Source organism: Suncus etruscus, chromosome 12 (genome assembly GCF_024139225.1).
Source record: "Suncus etruscus isolate mSunEtr1 chromosome 12, mSunEtr1.pri.cur, whole genome shotgun sequence".
Classification (NCBI taxonomy): Eukaryota; Metazoa; Chordata; class Mammalia; order Eulipotyphla; family Soricidae; genus Suncus; species Suncus etruscus.
In genome coordinates this window covers 20,851,108-20,862,197 of record NC_064859.1, presented here as the reverse complement: position 1 = coordinate 20,862,197, position 11,090 = coordinate 20,851,108, and the positions used below count along the sequence as shown (strand labels likewise).

The window sequence follows — 11,090 nt, the reverse complement described above, 5'->3', positions numbered from 1 at the left end:
ACACACAAGTCTGATGCTATTTCAACTTCAAACCTCTTTTTGTTGTTGTTTTTGTTTGTTTTAATGGGTCATATCCAGTGATGCTCAGGGCTTACTCCTGTGCTATGCTCAAGAATCACTCCTGGCAGGGTCCCAGGAACCATGTGGGATGCCAGGGAATTGAACTTGGGTCGTCATGAGCAAGGCAAGTACCCTACACGCTGTACTAGTGCTCCAACCCCATGGTCTGGTCTTCTTAATCTTAACTTCTCAAAAAAGTCTAAAGGCTTGTTATTTGGGTTCCAATTCCACAGAGATCTCCTGAGAGTGGGGTGTTTGTGACAGTTCTTCAGATAATCTCTGAATATGAAAAGCACACATATCTTAGTATTCACAGTGAAAAGGAAAATCAAGTGTCAGTAGAAGGAAGAGGGCTTTCATTTCTATTTGTAGCCCGTGATTATAGTATAAAGACAGATTATATCCTGGAAATCTAAATGAATTGGTCTTACCTCAATGAGACAGAAAATGATAATCAATATCATGACTACTACAGCTACAGATATTGCCAAGATTAATTTGTTATAGCCATATCCTGGAACTTCTTTTGTGAACTAAAAAAAAAAAAAAAGAAATTACTTTTAAGACAAAAAGATAAACGTTGGGGCTGGGCGGTGGCGCTGGAGGTAAGGTGCCTGCCTTGCCTGCGCTAGCCTAGGACGGACCGCGGTTCGATCCCCCGGCGTCCCATATGGTCCCCCAAGAAGCCAGGAGCAACTTCTGAGCGCATAGCCAGGAGTAACCCCTGAGCATCAAATGGGTGTGGCCCAAAAACCAAAAAAAAAAAAGAAAAAAAAAAAAAAGATAAACGTTGACAATTTTTTTTTTTTGGTTTTTGTGCCACACCCATTTGATGCTCAGGGGTTACTCCTGGCTATGCGTTCAGAAGTCACTCCTGGCTTGGGGGACCATATGAGATGCCAGGGGATCGAAACACAGTCCGCCCTAGGCTAGCGCTCGCAAGGCAGACACCTTACCTCTAGCGCCACCGCGCCGGCCCCGACGTTGACTATTTTTAAGCCTAAAGAGTGGCTAACTGTTCTTACAGAAGTCTAAAACCCCATTCTCTCAAGTGAGTGGTATACAGGGTTTTGTTCTATATAGTTTAGGTGTATATAGCCATACCCATTGGTGCTCAGGAGCTACTCCTAGCTCAGTGCTTGGAGCTCTCCTGTTGAACAATCTCCATGGTCCCTATATGTTCTAAAGAACACAACTAGGTAAAGGTTGCCTTGCACAGGTCTGATCCAGGTTCAACTCCTGGCATCTCATATGGTCCCCTAAGCCTGCCAAGAGTTATTTCTGAGTGCAAATCCAGGAGTTCCCTGAGTGCTGCTGGGTGTGGCTCAAAAGAAAAAAAAAAAAGAACGGGCCCGGAGAGATAGCACAGCGGCGTTTGCCTTGCAAGCAGCTGATCCAGGACCAAAGGTGGTTGGTTTGAATCCCGGTGTCCCATATGGTCTCCCGTGCCTGCCAGGAGTTATTTCTGAGCAGACAGCCAGGAGTAACCCCTGAACACCACCAGGTGTGGCCCAAAAACCAAAACCAAAAAAAAAAAAAAAAAAAAAAAAAAGAACACACTAAATGTTATAATCTTGTAGTTAACCTTTTCTTCTACAGTTAATTGACCTAGTATATGAGATCCTCTTCTTATCTGTCCTAAAATAGCAATACCCTGGGATAGTCAAGTTGGGTGGCCAAGGAGAGAGAGAGGGGGGGGAGAGAGAGAAAGATAGAGTTGTTAAGAGGGAGAAGAGGAGGAGGGAGGAGAAAGAGGAGAGAGGGGAGAGGGGAAAGAGAAAAGGGGAGAGAAAGAGGAGAGAGGAAAAGGGAAGAGAGATGAGAGGGAGAGAGAGAGAGAGAGAGAGAGAGAGAGAGAGAGAGAGAGAGAGAGAGAGAGAGAGAGAGAAGAGAGAGAGAGAGGGGACAAGAGCCTCTGGTCTTTCTGCTTGTGTCTCATGGCACAACCCAAAAGCCTTGAGTGAAGGCTGGTCAGTGGTGGGGAGGCGTCCTCACCTCGCTTAACTTGGTCTTTTTCTGCTCGCTCTGGGCCTCCGTACTCTCATTGATATAGTTCTCCGTCTTCCATTGGTCTGTATCCCATTCTGCCTTGGAGACCTTCACTTCTTGCTGCTCACTCAGAAGCTTCATCAGGAGACCGGTTCTGGAGATGAGCTTGGCACAGGCCAGCTGCACCTGGCTGTCAGAGCAGTCCATTTTCAGGGTTCGGATGACATGAGCAATCAGTCTCCTTACATCGTTGTTGGGGATGAGGGTCCGCAGCTGTTGGTTGAGCTGAATTTCAAGTTGATCACCGGGGTTTGGTTTTGGTGTAGTAGAGTCTGAGAAACTGGGGGTGATTTCCGTAATCACATTCTGGTACTCCCACAGCGTGTCACTGGATTGTTTGATGCTCAGCATGACATTCGTGGTTCTAGTGCCCTTCTCCTGACTAGTGCTGGAGTTACTGATGGTTTTGTGTGGCGAAGTAACATGCCCGGTATTAGCCCCACTTTGAGCATGACTGTTTTCTACACTCGTGTTATCCATTGACGATTCTGGAAGGTTAAACGAATCCAGGAGAGGAGTGTCCCGATCTCCCTCGGCCTGCAAAGCCTCTTGTAAAGGGGAATTTATGAGGCTCCTCACCTCGGAGAAGAGAGGCCTCTTGGCCTGCATCTGCGCTGGCTCTTTTCTTGATTTCAAATTCATTCTGGCTTTGGGCATTCTTTGGATCAGGCGAGAGTAGGGTTTATGGAAGCGAAAGTGTTTCCCAAAGTGTGATGAGGGATTGGGAAAATTCATGTTCTGAATTTGAGCATTTGCGTCATTTAAAATGGAGAGAGTGTAGCGTAACTTTTTGGACTTGTTTTTCACCACAGGTGGGGCTTTTGCAGAAATGGTGGCTGGAGCACTGCCCAGGGAGTATTGTTTCCGGAAATTGGGCACTGCTTCCCTGCGCTCTTGTACGAATGAAGGTTCCACATGGAAGGAGTTTTCCACTAACTTCCCGGGCCACCTTCCTACCAGATGGAGCTGTTTCAATTCTTTTGGGGCCGGCTGTCTGAGACTTCTTTTTGGGACAATGCTCTCCATAATTGGCTGGGCATTCTCTTTCCTCTGGCGGCTGTGAATACCCCCTCTTCTGAAGTAACTTTTCTGTATGTCCTTTAGGCCCTTGAGAATCTGATTCCCTCTCAATAGTTGCCTCTCTCCTGGGGGAGCCTTTGCTAAGCTTTTTCCCTGTGGATGGGCAATTTCTAATTTCTTTGGAAAGATCTGGCGTTTAAATTTGGACCCTAAAGTCTGTATAAGCATGGCAGTTTTTTCCTTTTTGATAGTGTTGATTGTTTCTTGAATTTTTGCATCTAACAAGTTTTCCAGAAAATGGAGTTTCCTCAACTTATTACTATATGTTGAATTTTTGGCTCCAGGTTGTAGCACTCCCTGAGTCTCTTTAGCTTGTGAATGGTCTAGAGAATTTGCTCCATTTTGCACATTTGAAAAAAGAAGTTTAATGAAGGGTAACAGTGTTGATTCGACATCTTCTAGATTCCCATCCAAGAAATAAGGCAATATGTAGTTTAGTGCGCTAATTACGTCGCTCTCATCACTGAAGTCCAGCTGATCATTCATGAAAACGGACAGACTATTTCTGTCTGTTGAGGCCTTCTCTGGTTCAATGGTAAGCTCAGTGCTGGTATTCTTCTTTCGAGCCTGTAAGACCTTCATGAATTCCCCTTCTGTGTTACTTATAGATGCTTCCTCATCTGTCAAAAAAAGAATAGCTTGCTTTTGATTATGAAAGGTAATTGGGGATAAATTTTACCAACAATAGACATAAATTCCAGTCAAGTAATTAGTAATCAGGGAGCAAGGGATACACCCAAATTTACACCAATGGTTGGCAACAACAAAAGGAAAAGAGAATATCATTGCTATTTACTCAGAATAGGGCATAGTACAGTGAATATACTTGGGAATATTCCACTGGGGGAGTAGAGGGCAGAGTGATAGCACAGTAAGTACTTGTCTTGCACTTGTATTCAATTCCTGTCACTCCATATGGACCCTGAGCCTCACAATGAGTGAACTTGGGACAAAGAGCCAGGAGTTAAGCCCTACCCCTGAGCACTGCTGAATGTGTCCCCAAACAAACGAAGAATAATAATCCGATTGTTCCACTGACTCCATTAGACAAATTGTCCAGTATTCAAGACAAATAATTGCTGCTGGGAATGGAGCAATAGCACAGCAGGTAGGGCATTTGCCTTACACACACATGGTCAACTCGGGGTTGGATCCCTGGCATTCTATATGGTCCCCCAACCTGTCAGGAGCAATTTCTGAGTGAACAGCCAGGAGTAACCCCTCAGCACCACCAGATGTGGCCCCAAAACCCAAACCAAACCAAACCAAAAATAAATATTCACTGCTCAGTAGACTTTCTACAGATCAACTATAGCTTCTTATGTTTACATACCTTTATCCTGCCCTGCCCATGTGCAAAGAGAGGGCTTTTCCTCTTCACCTCTTCAGTGTGCTGATAGTCTAGCTACCATGATTGATGACCAAGAAAATTCCATTGGCTACCTGATCCTCATCTAAACATGCCCTTTCCCAACTATACATTGATTCCTTTGTTTATTAGTCCCTTACTCTCATGTTAAGCCTGGGCAGAGATCTGACTATAGGCTACGAAATTTGCCAGAGTATATGGCAATGTGCAGTGTTCAGTAAACTTAAGAAATAATATTTGAGGTTGTAAAATCAGAGAAAACAACTTCCTAGATTTTGACTTTGCCTTCCTTTAGTTTCTTCTATCCCCAACTCTCTTTGGGGAACCATACAAAGTTTTGATCACATGAAGTTCATTGTGCAGCTGGGTTTCGTTTGCGGAATAGAGTGCTTTTGGTGATGGTGAAGCCTAGAGGGGGCAGTAAGGCAAGAGAGGAAGGAAGCAAGGGCTTGCAGAGAGCTCTAGCTAGACTGGGGAGTTTTGAAAGATACAGGTAACTAGGCACCCGGAACACTCCTAGTTTTGCTAGTCCTCATCTACAAAAGACATTATTATTATTATTATTATTATTATTATTATTATTATTTTTATTTTCAGCTCACACCTGGCAGCACTCAGGGGTTATTCCTGGCTTTTACTCAGAAACCACTCCTGGCAGGTTTGGGAACCATATGGGATGACAGGAATTGAAACTGGGTCTGTCCCGAGTTGGCTGCATGCAAGGCAAATGCCCTACCACTGTGCTATATCTCTGGCCCAAATTTTATTCTTAATTTATATGATTCATTTCGTTTTGTTATTCTTTTAAAAAATCTATTATAATTTAAGTAACATGGTTACCAATGTTAATGCTACTGGTTTTCATAGACTTCACCTGCACCACTGATGAAGTACCCAAGAACCACCACAACAACGGACCTTCTAGTTTAACTCATTCTTCACTCTCAATGCATCCCCAGATCTTATGTTAATCTTATGAATGGAGATTCATAAATTACTGTTATGCCCACCTCTGAGAGGGAATAAGAGAACTGTTCAAAGTTACTTTTAAGGGGCCAGAGTGATAGCACAGTGAGCAGGGAGTTTGCCTTTCAATCAGCCAACCCAGGTTCAATCCCCAGCATCCCATATGGTCCCCTGAGCCTAATAGAAGTGATTTCTGAGCACAGAGCCAGAAATAACTTCTGAGTACCACAGGGTCTGGCCCCAAAACAAAACAACAAAAAGGTTAATTTTTAAAAATCAGCAACACTATTTATATGTAAGAAGTAAAATGATCTGATCTGCCTAGATCACTGAAAGAAAATCATGTTTATAATATTCTGGCCTGAAAACATTTTTCTGTGGCTGTGTGTGTGTACATGTATGTATCTGTGTACATTCATGTGCCAGCCATACCCAGCAGAGCTCAAGAGGTACTCCCAACAGTGCTTGGGGAAACACATTTTGCAGGTGCTTAAACCTATTCATGTGCTCCAACCTATTCATCTATCTCCCTAGCCCCTGAAGTTAGTGTCAGTCCAGTTAGTGTCAATAAAATTCTATAAAAAATATTTGCAAGCACTTGAGTGCTTTGGAGATGGAAGAGTTAAGATTTACATGGTGCACTGCCAAGAAATGTTATAATATACTAAAATCTGGGAACTTGAGGGACAAAGTAATTGTACATGGGTTCTGTTTTATTTTTCTTAATGTTCTTTGGCTGAAAGTTCAAAATTAAGGTATCAGCAAGGGGATTTCTTCTGAGAATTCTGTTTATGGGTGATTGTCCTTCCACTGTAACTGTACCTTGTGCTCTTTCTTTGCATCTTTGCTCTCATAATTAAACACACACACACACACACACACACACACACACACACACACACACACACACACAAAATGAGCCATATTCCACTTTGCCCAATACTAAGCTCCTCTCTGGCTGGGGAGTTTCTTTTTCTTTTACTTTCCAATAAATGTCTCTACTTTCTAAAAAAAAAAAAAGAAAGAAAGAAAAAAAGATTTACATGGAGTGCAAGGAGTAAGGTGTCTGCCTTGCCTGAGCTAGCCTAGGATGAATAGCAGTTTAATCCCCCGGTATCCCATTTGGTCCCCCAAGCCAGGAGCTATTTTGAGCGCGTAGCCAGAGTAACTCCTGAGTGTCACCTGGTGTGGCCCAGAAACCATAAAAAAAAAAAAAAAAAAAAAAGATTTATAACATGCTCAGAGTTTGGTGCAATCTCAGAACGAAAGAGCCCTGCTTAGAGAACCAGACAATCTCAGAGTCTAAACTAAACTTTCATAAACTAACATGACTTAGACTTTCCTATAAAATCACAAAAACAAACAACCAAACATAAAGGTACTTGAGATCTATTGCAAAGAATCTTTTTTTTTTTTTTTTTTTTTTTTTTTGGTTTTTGGGTCACACCCAGCAACGCTCAGGGGTTACTTCTGGCTCCATGCTCAGAAATCACACCTGGCAGGCTCAGGGGACCATATGGGATGCTGGGATTCGAACCAATGATCTTCTGCATGAAAGGCAAATGTTGCCTTAACTCCATGCTATCTCTCCGGCCCCCAAAGAAAATTTATTGGAAAGGGACCTTGAGATCTATTGCATAGAAACTTAGTTTACAAACTGTATTTGATGATTAGGTTCTCATTTGGGAGCCCAGCCACTTTCCCAGAATGTCATATACATTTGTGACCAAAAATGCTAGCTCACTTCCTACCTTCTATTCCTTTCTCTATCCCCCTCTTTTTTTTTTAATTGGTTTTGTTTGTTCTTGGGTCATACCTGGCAGTGCCAGGTTTACTTCTGACTCTGTACTAACTCAGGGGTTAGTCCTGGAGGTGCTTGAAGGACCAAATGGGATGCCAGGACTCACAATTGCCCTACCCACATTATCTTGTTCCTTTTGACTATGCAGATCATACATATGTTATTAAAGCACCTTATTTTCCAGTGTATAAGATGACTCCCTACTTTTCCTGTTAAAATAGAGTTTGGGCTATATTTACTGTATAAGACTACCACTCTTATAACACACACCAAATGGAAATTTAAAAATATAAGATCTGGGCCTGGAGAGATAGCACAGCGGCGTTTGCCTTGCAAGCAGCCGATCCAGGACCAAAGGTGGTTGGTTCGAATCCCAGTGTCCCATATGGTCCCCCATGCTTGCCAGGAGCTATTTCTGAGCAGACAGCCAGGAGTAACCCCTGAGCAACGCTGGGTGTGTGTCCCCCCCAAAAAAAAGATCTGATTTCAATATAGAGTGTCAACAATCATTTTACATTTGTCATTTGTAGTGAGTGACTGTGATTTTTTAATTATGATTGAGGGCAGGGAGAGGGGAATCCTCCAAGAGAAGCTGGCTGGGGTGCAGTGATTAATAGGACAGCTAGAAGAAGACAAGCACCTCCTCTGTGTCCCATAAAAGCTGAACAGAGGACTGAGCACCGGAAAGACACATACCAGCGATGACACCCAGAGGCTGGAGGGCATGAAGCGCTCAGTAACTCAGCTCCTCTGTGTGCCCTGAAAGATGAATCAGTACAAGCAGAGGACTGAGTGATGACACCTGGCAGCTAGATGAGATGCAGCAGGAAGAGGGGGGGAATCACTCACCTCTGAAGTTGGAGTAAGTTTCAGCGTGCCGTATACTGGCATATAAGGCAACCCCGACTTTTAAATAGTTTTTCATGGGTTAAAAAGTCACCTTATACGCCGGAAAATATGGTAATAATGTGACTGAGAATCTGACTTTTACCAAGGGAAATAGTTCTCAGAAATATAGAGAGTTCAATAAAATAAAATTTTAGAAAAATGAAACCCAACTATGAAGGACTTTGCAAATCACATTGGTTTCAATAAAATAAAAATTAAAAAAGAAATACACAGAGTTGAACTCTGCATAAAAATATAATGCAATGATATAATTAGTTTACAAATGGACTGTCAATAATCAACATAAAAATTGAACATAAAACACAAAAATTTTAGCAGGCAATTCACACTCACCACAGTGTGTGGTATTGGTCAGACATGCATTGTCACAGTGTAGCTTGACTGTCTTACAGACAACTTCAATATTATTTTTAAACTGGCAGAGGCAACAGGCTAGATGGTTAGGTAGGATCCTGTAAATGAAAACATGAAAAATTAAATTCAAAGGAAAGGGGTTACTGTGTATAGGTAGAAGAGGCAGCCAATGGAGGCAAGAGCGATAGAACAGCAGGTAGGATGTTTGCCTTGCATGTAGCCAACCCGGGTTTAATTCCTGGCATCCATGTGGTCTCCTGAACACTGTCAAGAATAATTCCTGAGTACAGAGCCAGGAGTAACTTCAGAGCACTCCAATGTGGCCTTCCCCCACCAAAAAATGTTCTTGAGGAACATGGTTGTGGAACTGCTGGGCTCTTTGGTGCTGGGAATCTAAATAGGTTCCAATGCAAGCAAGGCATATATACCTTAACCTCTGTACCATCACTTCAGCCCCCACCCAAAATTTTGTTTTGTTTCTGGGCCACATCCAGTGTGTAGGACTTTTTCTGGGTTCTGCATTCAAGGATCACTTGGTAGGGATTGGAAGACCATATGAGGGCCAGGGTCAGTTGCATGCAGGGCAAGCACCCTACTCACTATACTATCTCTTCAGCTCCAGAAGATGATGAAAATATAAGTTACAATCTGAGAAAATCTGAAATATTTTATAAAGTAAAAAATCACTTAGAGTATTCTTTGTAGAAAGGGAGTTCGGGCAATAGCCAGAGGTGCTGTATACTAATTCCTGGCTCAATGATCAGAGGTCACTCCAAGTAGAGCTGAAAGGATCTTGCAGTATGGGGGTTTGAACCTGAGGCTTCCATATGCAAATTATGCACTTAGTCCTTTGGGTTATCTCCCTGGACTCTCAAAAGCATTTTTAAAACTCAGTAAATATAAAAACTCATAAAAATACATCATTAATATATCTAATTAGGATTAGATTTAAGGAGACAGGAAAGATAGTACAGCAAGTAGATCACTTTTACATAGTCAACCCAGGTTTGATCCCTGAGCCCACAGCCAGGAGTAAACCCTGAGAACCATCAGGTATGGCCCAAAAACAAACCAAGTAAAAAGAATTGGATTTGAATATATTGAAAAAATATTGCATACATGAGTAGACATTAAACAATATCATATAAAAATGCAATAAAATACCACAATGAGTTTAGCCCTATACAACCACAAGAAAGGCTAAACATTTTTTTTTTAAAAACTTGAAATACAGTGACCAGATTAAGAGGTAAGGTAATCACAACTCTCATACACCACTAATGTATGTACTGGTACAACAGTTTGAGAAAATAGCTGAGCAACTTCTCAAAAACTAAGTCTACACAGCATATGCTGAAGCAATCACATCTTTATGTGTTTCCTCACAGATTGGCATTTGAATACTTCATTCATATTCTGACTGTTTTTATGCTATGGGAGGGCAGAACTCAGCAACTATGCTATGAAGGAGTGTGGGAGATCAAATTCAGGTGTCAGAAATGCAGGGCACAATAGACTATCACCGAGACACACCCTGGGGCTTTAAAGTATTTTTTGAGATTTCTTTTGAGCATGTAAATGTCTGTTAGGGTGGGCTAGGAAAGACAGTCTAGCAAGTAGAGCATTTATCTTGCAGGTGATCAACTGAGGCTCAATTTCCAGCACTAAATTTGGGTCCCTAAATCCTGCCACAGATTCAAGAGTAAATCCTGAGTTCAGCTGGATGCAGCCAAAAAAATGCCTCCAAAATATAAAACAAGACCAAAATTTATACATTAAAAACACACACATACACAGAGATCAACCTAGAAACAATTCAAAGTTTATTAACTGATGATGACCGAATAACCTGATAGAGCTGTACAACTAGAATAATTACTGAGCCGTGAAAAGGAATGGACAACATGGGTGAAGTACGAAAGGATCATACTAAGTGAAATAAAAACAAGCACAAAAGGGCACAGAAAATGTTATTTCATTTATAAATCATTCTGGAAAAGGCAAAATTAAAAGAATAACAATCAGATTGGTAGTACTAAAGACCTGACTGTGGAAGGAGGGGAATGAATGTAAAGAGATAAGATCAGTGATATGGGTTCAGTAGAACATACTTTTCCTGAGTCCCCAGGTTCCTTCCCTAGCAACACCAAAATAAATAAATAAAAGGAACCCACTAAACTGTAATCTTAAAATAACAAATCTTATTACATTAAAATTGGAACTAGACTTATCATGGTCAGTCAGAAAGGGACAGAGAATGATTTTTCTGGTATGTGAGACTTAAAAATTATGCAGCAAGGTAGGAAGGTAGCAACAATCCAAAAGTTCTAAAGGCAATATATTGGAAGAAGATCCATACAACTGAGTTGGGTTGGGGAGAAGTGTTGGGGTCCTTAAGAGAGAGAAAGATACACTGTAAAGGGATGTGGTATTGGAATTCGTGCATGAGAAACCATTACCAACAACACTGTAAACTATGGAATCTCAGTTTTAATATTTTTT

At 41.8% G+C, this 11,090-nt stretch overlaps 1 protein-coding gene across 1 annotated transcript in view; it reads right to left on the bottom strand.

Annotated features, from left to right (window-relative positions):
• Positions 1-270: 270 nt before the first annotated feature.
• Positions 271-11,090, bottom strand: part of LOC126024109 (leucine-rich repeat-containing protein 37A3-like) — a 37,319-nt gene continuing 26,499 nt past the window's right edge. The window contains exons 8-12 of the mRNA XM_049784563.1: positions 8,568-8,686; positions 3,538-3,809; positions 2,056-3,282; positions 492-593; positions 271-339 (exon numbers count right to left, since the gene is read on the bottom strand). Coding sequence (XP_049640520.1) covers positions 271-339; positions 492-593; positions 2,056-3,282; positions 3,538-3,809; positions 8,568-8,686 — 1,789 coding nt within the window. The remainder of the gene's footprint in view (positions 340-491; positions 594-2,055; positions 3,283-3,537; positions 3,810-8,567; positions 8,687-11,090) is intronic.